The 13,558-nt window shown below is 40.7% G+C and overlaps 1 protein-coding gene across 5 annotated transcripts in view; it reads left to right on the top strand.

Annotated features, from left to right (window-relative positions):
- LOC121887765 overlaps window positions 1-13,558 on the top strand; it is a 112,549-nt gene that overhangs the window by 31,891 nt on the left and 67,100 nt on the right. For all 5 annotated transcript variants that reach the window (XM_042398728.1, XM_042398727.1, XM_042398725.1 and 2 more), the window contains exon 7: window positions 6,851-6,912. In XM_042398728.1, coding sequence (XP_042254662.1) covers window positions 6,851-6,912 — 62 coding nt within the window. The remainder of the gene's footprint in view (window positions 1-6,850; window positions 6,913-13,558) is intronic.

Genomic DNA, 13,558 nt, shown 5'->3' with positions numbered 1-13,558 from the left:
TTTGATGGCAGGAGAGGCCTGTGAGACACTTCAAGGTCTCCTCCTTTTAGATAAATCATGTTATTTGTACCTTGTTGACAACTCTTGATTAAAGTGAGATTGTGAAGTGGATCTGCATTTTAAGTAAACTAAGTAAACTTTTAAACCATAAAATATTATAAAATTTTGTTTAGCATGAAATCATTTCAATAATCATTGCAATAATAATAATAGAAACGTAATTCGGTTTCCACTTTGTCGTCTGTGCTGCAAATTGAATTAGGAGTGTGCAATATGGATAAAATCCTCTATCACAATATATTTCATATATATTTTATATCATGATATTAGTATATTGTGATATCTGGAAAATCAATTAAGAAACAGTTCATTAATAATAATAATCAGACAGGGAATGTGTGTGTTGCTGACAAATCCTTCAAAAACGTTACCACACTGATACAAAAAAATAAAATATTAAAATCCAACATTGCCCACAATGACCAAGTATGCCCAGAAATTTTAAATGATAGCTGCCATGTTAAAAACTGTCCAAAATGGCAGAACATCTAGTGTTACATTTATGAAGGTGTCTCTTTGTTGTAGTTTGTAAGCTGTTATAGCAGCGGCTTTCTCAACTGGACCCGACACCCAATGATTTCTCCCTGGAAGAGTATCCCAACTAGATAAATGCAATTTTCAAAACAATTCATTAACTAAAACATTTGAGCTTTAAATAAAGCGCCGCATATCTCTGTGCATGTATCTCCATAAAGCAAATGGCCTTCTGCCAGTTAGGCCTGGCTCCGAGCGCCGCAGTGTCAACACTGAAGAGCGAGGGCCAGAGGGGTGATGTAAGTATTGATACACTCCTTGAAATCACTCTGTCACCACCAGAGATACCGAGCTGCTGGAGGAACACAATAGGAGGAAGATGATTGTGAATTCTTGGCAGAGGGTCGAGGGATGCCATTAAAAAGGCAAATGCGATTAATTTTTAGTGAGAACGCCCTCGTCTTGGCGATTGTCAGCGGGGTCGGGCTAAAGGGATGTGACACAGAAATTACTCTTCCTCCTGGCGTCTAATGTGACTCGTCACTCTGAGGAAATATCTGGGGGACGGGGAGACTGACAAAAACGCTCTCATCTAATAGACTATTTGTCCAGGGCTAATGCGGCAGAGATCTGGCTTACTAGTGCTAAGTGATCTATCGCTTAAACACCACAGATCGCTTGTGATTCAACACAAACAAGAGCGTTTTATCTCAAATAGTCGCTGAGGGTTTCATCACATTTCGTGTGGATGAGGGACAAAAGCAATTTAAGACAAGGGAAGCATAAAGTAAAGATTACAATACATTCTCGCTGTTATGGTCCTCATATTTTGTCCGTGAATTACTTCCTGTTATGTTTCAGTGTTGTCAGGGCTTTCTTTAAACTGGTTTGAACAGAGACAACCTCCCCTGTGGAGTGACATTTTCCAGGCGACACAATAGTGCAGGACACACTTTATCCCGACCTCTTCATAAACACGGCAGGGCTGCAGCACTTCCACTGCTGCCTCTCTCTCTTCCTGTGGAAGCGCTAACGACAAAAGACAGCACACAGGTCAGCACTAAAGGTTATGTCTTTATCCATTTCATACAGTTTTAGACGAATTATTGGTATATGTTGGCTACAACTAATTGGAACAGCAGCAATCTCACCAGTCAGGCATTACCAAAGGGATCCTTTTTACCTTATGCAACCAAAGAGGGATAAACTCATGCATTTGTATGGGTCTAGATGTAGATCTGCCCAAAAGTACAGAAATATACAATAGGTTTTAACTTCTCCAAGAACAGATGAATGGTATGATAAATGCTAACAGTGCTAACATTTAAATTAACATATTTATACAGCTACAACTCATACTGAGACTATATGAAGTCCACTTCTAAAATCCTTGAACTGCACACAGACATAAAAATTACTCTTTGTTTGATATTTGGGAAGAAGAAATAATTGTAAAATTCTTTAAAAACTGAGCTCTCCATTAAAGTTGCTCCATGAAAACTAACAATCTTCTAAGTGCTCAATTGACTATAAAAGTCATATTCAGTGATTACAATTGCTTACTCCCTCCATGCTTGTAATCTTGGGTTAGTCCTTGGTTTATATCTCCTCCTCAGGAAGTAAGTATCCCACTGCTACAGGCTGTCAGGACAGCACAAGGATACTGCACACAAAGCTGTAGTTAACTTAGTGAGAAAACCGCTCACGTTCTTGTATCCCATTACCATGACCACCTTGAGATAAATGGCTCTTTCTTCCCTCTGCCATAAGGTTTTATATCAAACGACATGTGTTGAGTATCTGACTGCAGGTTATATTGTTTCTGCGGAAATAAAACAATCACTTCAGGAGCTATTGCAGGTCGCCTGTCTGCGGTGCATAACTGCCGGCCAACCTATACGCTGTGTTTATAGATGTAAGGAAGAGGACAGTGGCAGGTGACAGGTTAACTCTGCTGTGTAAATTCCTGGGCCGTGTATGATGTAGCCCGTGATCCTGCGGTCCTTGATTAGATCTGAGCTAGTAAATATCCTGTGATTAATCAAAAGGGCTTGTTCTGCATGTAGCGTCCCTGTGTCACCTTCACAGCTGGGGAGCAGGGCTACCTTGTTTACCGCACTCCCCCCACCGTCTCCTCAGACCCCGTCCTTATTTCAGCTCAGCTCACAGAGGGCCAGTATATATAAGGTTCCTGCAAAACCCAATACTATAGACATGATTGACATTGTAAACCAGCAGTAAACCGGAGAGATTTTTGTCATATATTGTGCAAAATAATTGGCTATTATCTCAGTTTTGGTAGTGTGTCAACACTTAATTTGCATCTGGGACATGCAATATTTGGTAAAGTGCTTTTGTGATTGTAGTGCTCCTCTGTGCCATACAGTAGACCTCCCATATTGTCATAAAAACACATCACTGAGTCACACTGTTGCACTGGCTGACATGTTCCTTCATGGTGATGAACACGGGCAGTGTATCTTATTTTGAGTAGAACACATATGCACCGTTCTGCTACAGTAAAGTATCACGTGTATTAATCCATACATAAAAATAGTGTATCTTTGCTGTAGAGCTGCAATGATTAGTCAGTTAATCGATTAGTCGATTTACAGAAAATTAATCTGCAACTATTTTGATAATTGAATAACTGTTTTAGTCATTTTTTAAAGCAAAAATGCCAAATGTTTGGTGGTTGCTGCAGGATTTTAAGCTTTTCTGTGTCTTACATGATGGTAAACTGAATTTCTTTGGATTTTGGACTGTTGATCAGACTGAACAAGGCATTTAAAGGCATCACTGTGGGCTCTAAGAAATAATATCAGGCATTTTTCGCAATTTTCTGACATTAAATAGACAAAATAATTCATCGAGAAAACAATTCATCGATAATGAAAGTAATTGTTAGTTGCTGCCCTAGTTTGCTAAAGACTACAGTATCCAGCTGTGTTTAAAAAAAACAAAAAAAAACAAAAAAAACATACTATATATGACCTGTTTTCAAGATTTATATTGTCATTATGAACAAATGCTCGGTGCTGAGCGACACAGAAGGGGTAGAGAAGTCAGAAAGTATTGAGAGAGTGACTAATGCCCTGTTGGTTTTTGTTTTCTTATGGGATTTGTTGACAGTAAGAAACATAAAATAATTCCAGCCTCATCCTTTTTAATTACAAAATTATTAGCACTCAAACAGAGAATATCCCTGGAAACAGATTTGTTACATGCTCGTTACATCCATGAAACATGTTAAGATGAAGGCCAACATGATAATGGGTGATTATAGTAATTAATAGACTGAACTAATTACTTTCGCCAGTAGAGATTCATTTAAAGCAGAACGTGGTGCGTCTTTTGAGCAGAGCTTGTCCAACTGAAACTTGTTTCTAATTAACCATCCCGGTCTGCTGCCTTTACAGTAGCCATCACTGATAACTGATGTCATTTCAGTTACTTCCTTCCTGTTGAAAAAAACATCCTGTGTGGTCTTAACGCTTGTTTTTTCATCCCCAGAACAGTTCACTTGGAAAATGCTTTCCGATGTCCTGACTTGTCAACACAGTCTTGTGCGAAGAGCGTGATTTCACTGATTGCTGTCCCCCTTTTCCATGATGACCCTTTGATTGTCATGCGAAGACGGTGTATGGGACACGCATGTCATGTTAATAAAGACATTAAACCGCATGTATCTCTCCACCGTAGAACAAAGTCCGGACCTGTCTGGGAATATAGATCTCTAATTGCTTTTGCGTGGTGGTGCAGCAGAATTGTGCTTCCCAAATGTCACCTCTGCCAAACCCCAGTGCACGTCACTGTCAATAGGCCTGGGAAATCTTCCTAACAAGCTTGCGATTACATAAATCTATAGCCGGACTAGCGCGAAAGAGACTGAGCAACTTTCAAGGCGACTTCATGTTTGATGCTCTGGGGGTTGATTGCATTTTGAAAAAAAAGGGAAACCCACTATATTGGAAATGTGTCCAAACAGTCTAGGTTTGCTAATTTTGTCATAGTCAATTTCATAGCTCGGCCGTGAGAACAGGCGGCGATGGAATGAAGTTCCTGAGTGCTTTGCAGAGGGGCGTGAGTGGGTTTGACAGGCCCAGTGAAATATGCTCCACTCTACCTTTTTTCATTACAGGAGCAGGGACCAAAAATGCAAATCTGGGGTCCTCTCTCAAGAGGTCATTAGAAATGTGACATATCAAACAACTGGCTCCAAGTGGCAGACAAAATCTTACATCATTGCAACATAAATGTTTTCATATTTTAATTTTGCTATGATATTATATCTTTTCAAACTCACATTTTCGATAAAGCGCTGTTTTGTTTCGAGCAGCTCTCTAAAGTAACTCTTTTGACGGCCTCAGCGTTCACTTTCAGTGTTTTAATCTGGCAGAAATCCTTGATCATAAGAATAGTAACTACATCCTAAAGAGGGCGACTGATAGACTGGATCTGTCTCATGGCCTTCTCTGAAGAGGTGATGAATTGGCTTAATGGTGAGTAGACCAGAGAGCCACGCTGAGGGGGAGGAGGGGAGGGGATAGGGGGGGGGAGAGGGGACATTAAATGACATGGTTTTATAGCCTATCAGCATTGTCATACCCACGCTGTAATTTTAGCCTCTTTTTTTCTGCACCATAAGGCGGGTTGTATGTGAGGCCTTAAGCTCGGTTAAACACACAACTCTCTCATACCTGCTACCTCATGATGCTATGTGTCATCGCGAGTAAAGCAAGTTGACATACTGATCGAAGCTCTAAACCATGTGTGCTATTTGTCAAAATTTAGACCTCAAGAATACTTTTATATATGCCATACTGATTAAGATAAGAAAGCCAAATAGGAAATAAAGTCTTGGGATTTGTCCAGAGCGGGTTTGAAGATGCATATAATAAGATCACGCTTATTTGAACCCGGTCCAACATGCACACTAGGAGCCATAAACGGCGAGATCCATTAGGGTGATATTCTCCTTGAGTATTTACCAGCCTGTTTTCAACACAACTCATTATTTGTGATAAATTAGCAGGCTGATTATAGTGATATGCTCTAATTTGTAAATGAGTGGGGTGCACCTGTCAGTAAGACTCATTTGCTAATAACGACCATCCACTGAATAAGTAACGACCTTTCTAATTTCAGTTGACTCCTTAACCGTCTGGTTTGTATTATTCTGCCATTTCATTTTGCTGCAGACGGATTCCTTCTTTCAGTCCTTGCTTATTGGCATTTCTCCCTCTGTATTTAGTTTAATAGTTAGGTGATTAGAACTGAAACGATTAATCAATCGATTAGTTTGACAGACAGTTTAATCAGCAGCTATTTTGATAATCCCTTAATTGTTTCATTGTGTCGTTTTTCAAGCAAGAAATGCCAAACATTTTCAAGTTAGTCTCTCAAATGTCAGATTTGATGCTTTTCTTTGTCATATGTGATACTAAACTGAATGTCTGTTGAATCCGTGATCACCACAAGCTCCTGGAACTTTTCCTGACATTTTATAGACAAAAAGATGAATCACTAATGAAAATAATCATTAGTTGCAGCACTACAGTCGACATCGATGAAAGTACTTTTTTCATGCTGAGATTGTTTTCCACAATACCTTAATGCAACTCAAATATTTGCTATCTAAAATCTGATAAGAATGGTGAAAACATACTGTACGCCTAAGAATTATTTGACCAAAATTTTACTGTCTTTTAATACTGAACATGGAAAGCGTAGAAATCATAAAACCTGAGGGAACATCGAGAGAGAAGGAGCAGCAGGGAGGGATAACTGGTTTCCCATTAAAAGATACAACCCCGTTACTTTACGAAGGCCTCACTGTAATACAAGACATGGGGGGTATGTGACCTTCAGCCATTAAAAATCCTGTTAATTGTCTAATAATAAAATGTTTTTATTGTGCAAAAACCCTTTAGTATAATTGAATTCCACTCTGCTTTCGCTCATCTTTTTTTTCTTTTTTTTTTTCTTTTTTTATTTCTCTACTTTCTGCTGAGGCTGTGAATCCTCACCATTACTGGTCATAATGACGATACGGGAATGGTTTTTCCAGGATTGTTGCTCCATCCTCACATCCTTGCAGCCACCACCCCACTCTTCTCCCGGCAAACTTTACATTTAAACCACTCTCATTACAGCGCAGATTACAGAGGCCTATTGGTCCTCATTAGCGCCCACTGATCCTTGGCTGGGCCCATGTCCTAACATCTTTTAATTAGCATTCTGGAAATCTAATCAATGTAATAACTCAGATTAATCTCCCCTTTTGCACTTATTTTCTCCCACTCTTTTATTTCAGGATGTTCTTGGCTCGAAGGCTCAAAGGCTGATTGAACGTGGGCTGTTTTTTGAGCCTGCCAGGTACGTGACATGAGGGGTGTGGAGACCTTGATGTGCTCGCAGTTGAAGGGCAAACTGGATCACTGAGTGGATTTGATTGCAGTCATTTAACTCTTAATAAAACAAATTATACTCCAAAGCACAAAAAAAGATACTTCCTAACATCTAATTTGTACTGTAAGGGTGCAGTATGTGAAAATGTTAGTATGTTAGTGACAGATGTAGACAGAGGGTAGTGAGTTTTTCTCTAAATGCCCTGTAAAGCCTTCAGTCCCCAGCCAGGCCCTGTGGTGTGATATGAAGTGAAAGCCAAGGCGGGGTTTGGCACTGGACGGCCATTTTGTGTCTGGTCTGATGCATGGGTTCACTGGGTGTCACTTTGGCTACATATCAGAGTCAGTGGTGGCGGCAAGCGAAGCTGCAGGTCTCATTAAAGCATGTTTACTGCAACAGTTGCAGGGTGAGCAGAGAAACCGGGAGCCAATGTGACTTTTAAAGACACATTTACAGAAGGGGGGGGTGGCTTCAAAATTCAAATTCCAGATTATTAAATCATATCGTTCCCATGATGGGTGTAATATCTTGAAAACACAGATACCAACGTTCGTTTCATCTGCTCGTAATAAAGTAGGGAAGGACACGTGCTATTAGACAAATGTGACTTGCATCCATGTGAGAGGAGGCCAGTCTCTGCCAGCCCTAGTATTCGTACACCTTTGTGTACAGTAAAGTGCTGTTTCTATGCCAGGTATCCAGGGCAGACATTTTGGCGCAGCTTTGGCAGTACAGACAAAGACGCTAGGGTGTGATGGGACACCAGACCTGCCATTTCCCAGCAGCACTGGCATGCCTCTCACTGTAGTATGATGAATGGTTACACATGCACGCCACACATATGACGCATACGTACACACTCGCTCGCTTAAACGCACACATGCAAAAAAAAAAACACATACAAGCAACCCCACCTCGTCAGGTCAACCAGGCTTTGGCATTGCATGGCATCACACACACAAACACACAATAACACAAAGACAGGCAGGTGTCCTTACTGTAGCGCTGCAATATTCAGAGCCAGGTGTTGGAGGAAGGGGGGAATAAGGTTGTGTTTATTAGCTGCTCCCTTGGTGTTCTCTAAATTGCCTTGTTTGCTCGGCACAAGCACACAAACAGATGCTGTCCTCTCTGCTCTGGGTAATTCTCGGGGTCTCTGGGTATTTAGTGAAAGGCCTACCACACCACACACGCAGACTCATTTGTGCTCGTGAATACGGTCTAGGCATACAAACGCACACATCAAAACCAGGCAACTTGGAAAAACACATTGGCGCGCTTAATTTTGCGCTGACATTCTGCAGCGACAGACAACCTCGCAGAAGTACAGTCTGATTTATGCAAAGAATAAGACATTGTCTCTTCACATGAGTAACTGGAGTACCCCATATAGCAAACCTCACAGTCCCTAACCTTCTCAGCGACACAATTTCACTCTTATTAAGAAAATCTGCATTTAGGAGGTACCAATGCTATCAGTCGAAATTAATCTGCTTTGACTGATCCCTAATGTGACCACAGTCATCGAGTAATTATTGTCTGGATGGCTGTGCACCAGCCTCATAACCACTGTCCTCCGCCTCCTACCCCCCCCCCCCCCCCCCCCCCCCTTCCCCTCCCCTCCCCTTGTCTTGGTGTGTGAATCCCTCTGCAACTGGCTGGTTACAGTGGGTACGGCAGGCATGTCATTTAGCGCTTGATCAGTGAGTCGTGATTAGCCTGCCCTGTATTATTGTGATTAACGTCCACTCAGCGGACGACTGTCCTGTTGTCACCAGTGATGCCATGTGAGATCTTGAGACTCCGGGACGAAGGCCAGCGGAGGAACCTGGTAGTATGGCGACAGAAAACTGCTCACTCCGATGATGGCTGCTTCTCTAAAAAATGCATGCACACACACAAACACAGACACACACACACACACGCACTTCCACTGCCTCATGCTTCTTTCTTAACTGTCAGTCAGAAAATCTAATGCATGTAACGAGTGCAGCGCTCTTTGCCCGTGCAGCTATGTTTTGTCTGTGTGTCCGCTCGGATTAGTTAACCCGCTGCAGCTTGCGTGTTGTATAGTATTTCCATCAGGCTGTGTACTGAAAGCCAAAATCTCTTCTTTCCACAATGGTCCGTTTCCCTCTTTCAGCTCACACCTCCTCGACCAACAAAGTCGATTTGACCGCGGCTGATTATAGTAACGAAGGCAGTCCAAGAGAATATGCACGTTCTCACTGTACGTCACATTAGATCACAGCAAAGGGGGGGGGGGGGGATGCGGCGAGCTGACCCCCGTCTCTTCTCCTCAGACAATTGGTCGCTTACACACAGGGAAGCTTCTGAAAACAGGCCTGTGGACCAAACTGTGGCTGAGTAGTGCAGCTCAGAGAGAGAGGACAAAGAAAGATGACCAGGGGAATTTAGGGGCTCAGTTTAAACACTTAAAAACTATGTAAAAATATGTAAATGTGGGAAAATAAACTTGTTTTTTACTTTAAAATATTTGCAATGCTGAATTTATGTATTCCTCAGGACTGCAGATCAAAGTATCTTGATTTATGTTTTTCCAAAAATGCTGATTATTTTTATTAAGGCATCTTTTTGTGCATGAGCCTCTGTATGTGTGTTTCATTGCATTGTAATTACTCGCCTAAACTCCGATCCCCTTCTCATGGCTCTTGTGCATCCGCCGGTGGAAAAGAGTCAGTTTTGATTACAAAGTAAACGCTGCAGCATCAGACAAGGTGGGGGGGGGGGGGGGGGTTACATGCTGATATGCATTCTATCAGGATGATTTATGCAAATTATGCACATTATTCCCGCAGGAATCTCTCTTCTGAAAGTGCCAGGATAAATTGCCGGAAATTAGCCATAAAATTCACTGTGCAGGGAGTGTGAGGTGAAGGCCGCCGAGGAGCCAAGGACATTGGGCCGCCGTGGTTACGCTTGGCCTGGCCTGCCTCCCCCATGCTTGGCATTCATGGCTGTTAAAGACCTCTGCTCAGACAGATACACTGAAGCCTCGAGTAGCACTCAGCACATCAGGAAGATCAGCCAAGCAAGTGTTACACTAACGGCCGGGGCTTCATGCTCTAGTAACATGACAGATTTTCAACAGAGGGAAGCAGATAGTTATTTTTTTTTTCTTTTACATATCTACATATTGGATTGAAATACATTTTAGAAATCCTTCAAATTTCTTTGAAAGGATGCCGTTGATGTCATTCAGTGAATAACCTCAAATCCAGTTAGTGTTTAGATTGTTTTTATGTATTTTTATGCCTTTGTTTACAATGTAGTTGACCTTGTTCATAGTACATCTTAATCTTCAGATTACATTGTAATCAGAAACCTGTCCAGCAATCAGGTAATGAATAGTTGTTTGAACAACACGTAAACAAGTAGCTGTCAGTATCACAACACACAATTCAAGCTGTATTAGACGCTGTCTGCTTTATAGCTTTACCCACAACTGTGTCCTCTCTGTTGGTCAGACCTTTCATTTGTCTCATGAGCTCTGTGTGTGTGTGTGTGTGTGGGAGGGAAACAAAGGGAAAGAGAGAGAGAGAGTGAGTGCGTGTGTGTGTGTGTGTGTGTGTGTGTGTGTGTGTGTGTGTGTGTGTGTGTGTGTGTGTGTGTGTGTGAAATGAGCAGTGAGTGATTCACACTGTTATTGTGTCATCTTCATGTCTTTATTTCAATGTGGAAGCCAGAGTTAATGAATATCAGAGACTGGAGATGAAATCCACCTCGCTTTGGTATTAATGAACCCTGAGAGGGTCAGGATCTGCATATTGATCAGGCTAAGTGATCCCCATGTCTCTCTCACTCACATACACACCCACACACACTACATGCTCATGTAAACATACACAGAGCACATTTCCAGATTTTAGCAAATCCAGGTTAGAGATTTATATTTTAAATTTGGCCAAAATCATTTTTTCTTTTCTATTTAGTTGCAGTGTTGTAAATGTATGTGAGTACAGCAGAGTGTGATGCTGGGTTTTTTTTGCCTGTTCACATGATGCAGGGAGGCTGCTGGGTCACTGTGAGCTCTACATCCACTCTAATCAAACAGTAGCACATTATCTGAATGTTAAGGTCATAGAAATGGAAAGTTCACAGCTGTCCGGGTAGCCTTGAATAGCCTGTGTACAGACTAAAATAGTTATTTTGGTGGTGCTGTTACATTAAAATCATCACAAGGCCTGTTTAATTTAATTATCTGATGTGAAAATGAGATAATTTTGTAATAACATTCATGAATTGTATAGATATTTTCATCAATTTGTGGACAATTTAAGCAATTTCTGAACATGCAAACTTCTAAGTTGAGGTAGCGGATGAAAAACAAATCAAATTTTATCACTACAGCGTTCATAATTTGATTTATTTGGTACAAATATTTGTTCAAGGAAAGCACTCTACTCCATTGCAGCGGTTTTTGTTTGCTCAATCCAGAGTGAATTGTTGTTGCCAAGTAAACAACCTGTACAGCGACAGTGCCCACTCTGTCCACAACAACACCACAAATTACTACGCTCTGGCATGAAACGTTTTAATCCCCCGAGGAATAAAAGAACATCAGATTACGGCACAAAGACAGAGCCATCGGTAAACAGGGATTAGGGGATTGGGACTTTAATCTGATTAATATGGAGGCAGTTGGAATATTAGAGATGTTACTCAACAATTGTATTTGGGATGAGAGGATAATCACACATTGCTACGTCATTTATTCTACCCTGTTAGAGCTTTCAGAGCTAAACACGCCACCATATGTTTACCTGACCTCAAGGCTGCCTCACAGAAAAAAAAACATTCCCACTATAATGAATTAGGAGCTCATTAGGCAAACTGAAGTACATACAGTTAGAAATGTACAGGTAATTTCACTGAGCTTTGTTATTGCTCCAAGACAATTGGCCTGAATGGAGGAATAAACGTTTATTTACTGTAGATATGTTGTTAAACTTGAATAAAATTATGTTAAAGTCAGATTTTTCTAAGTTAAACACGCTCTGAGAATTGTTAACTGGTTTTTGAACTTACCAAACAAAAACATAACCGTACACAGACAAAGAAGAAACAGATATGGCAGTACAAAAACATAACAAAAACAAATAAAGAAGGAGGGCTTTAAAGATCAACATAGGTATTACAATGAGATACAGATAATGATAAAGATGATCATAACATTGTCATCTTCAATGGACGGAGTTCAGAGCTTAGCGTTTGCATAACTCAGAAAGTCAACCATATTTTCTTGAATTTTTCAAGGGATCCTCTAATTTAAGGTGCTGCATTACTTCCCTCGACCACAGAATGACGAGTAGGTTGTGTCCAGTTCATTAAAACCTAATAATGTTACAAAGGTTGTAACTATATATTTGGCTCCAGTTAAGTGGCTTCTTTTGCCCAAGATCCCAAATATTCCAATCAGAGGATCCAGCAATCCAAAAGTATCTGACAGAGTTTGAAAATAGAGCAGCAAAAATAGATAATGTAAGACTAATTACAAGAAACCTTTTAGACAGTTAAACTTTGGATAAATACAATCAACGATGCACCTTGAAACTGCATCAGGCCATGTCTAACACAAGTTGAAGCTCTTCCTGTCTAATTCCCATACAGATTTGAAAATATCTAATGAGGGATTCTGAAAGTTGGACTGTTGATCATAAATAGAAGATATTGCTGTGCTGGCTGAAGGGTCTGGTAAAAACAAATAAATCCCATTAAAAAAAATTAGGTGATGATAATTTATATTTAACAAAACCACCGACCTGAAGAAAGAATCAAGTATGCTCAAATATTGGGAAAGAGTGACTCAAAACTTGTTATGGTAAACTGGTAATGAAGATTAGTAAATGGGTTTATACTTAACATAACCAGAATTGACCTCTGTTGTTTTACAGTTTTATTAGCCAGCACTGTGTGTGTGTGTGTTCACAACACAAAGACAACATTATGCATTGCTATCAGTGGCCTGACAAAAGTGAATTACCACCCAGCAGTTGATTTGGTGCCTCATCCAGTGCAGCACATATATCTTTATACACTGTGTATGACACAGCATGGATGAATCCATTGCCAGAGTTTCCCCTGTTACTGATATGAAGAGGACATTTCAATTCAATGCGCTTATGTATATTTTGACTTTCGTGTTTATCATCCTTAGCATACATCACATCCGTGTTATGAATAGACACCCTGCTGGCCCTTGATATGGTAAATTGGACATTTTATGGTTTTTGAAAAGGGGTGTTTTTTATCTTCCACTTTTATTCATGAGCCCTGAATCTCGCTGTAAATGCCTTTAAGACAGATTCAGCTTTATTAGACTCATGAATAAAAACGATGTTGCCTAGTATGACTACTGACTGTAGTCGGTGGCCACTGATGAAAGCTTGAGCCTCTTGGTTTTTCTTTTCCATGACACTTCTGAGCGTTGTATCATCTCCCAGTCCAACCCACCGACATTACGTTTCTCTTGTGTGTACATGACATTTCACCAGCTTGGAATGATGGCAGAAATACCATCAGTTCCCTCATCAAGAGGAATATGATGGCTTTCGATATTCGACGTCCCACTTAAATCATGTGATACTTCACC

Source organism: Thunnus maccoyii, chromosome 21, assembly GCF_910596095.1.
Source record: "Thunnus maccoyii chromosome 21, fThuMac1.1, whole genome shotgun sequence".
Taxonomy (NCBI): domain Eukaryota; kingdom Metazoa; phylum Chordata; class Actinopteri; order Scombriformes; family Scombridae; genus Thunnus; species Thunnus maccoyii.
This window is presented reverse-complemented; position numbering and strand designations above follow the sequence as displayed.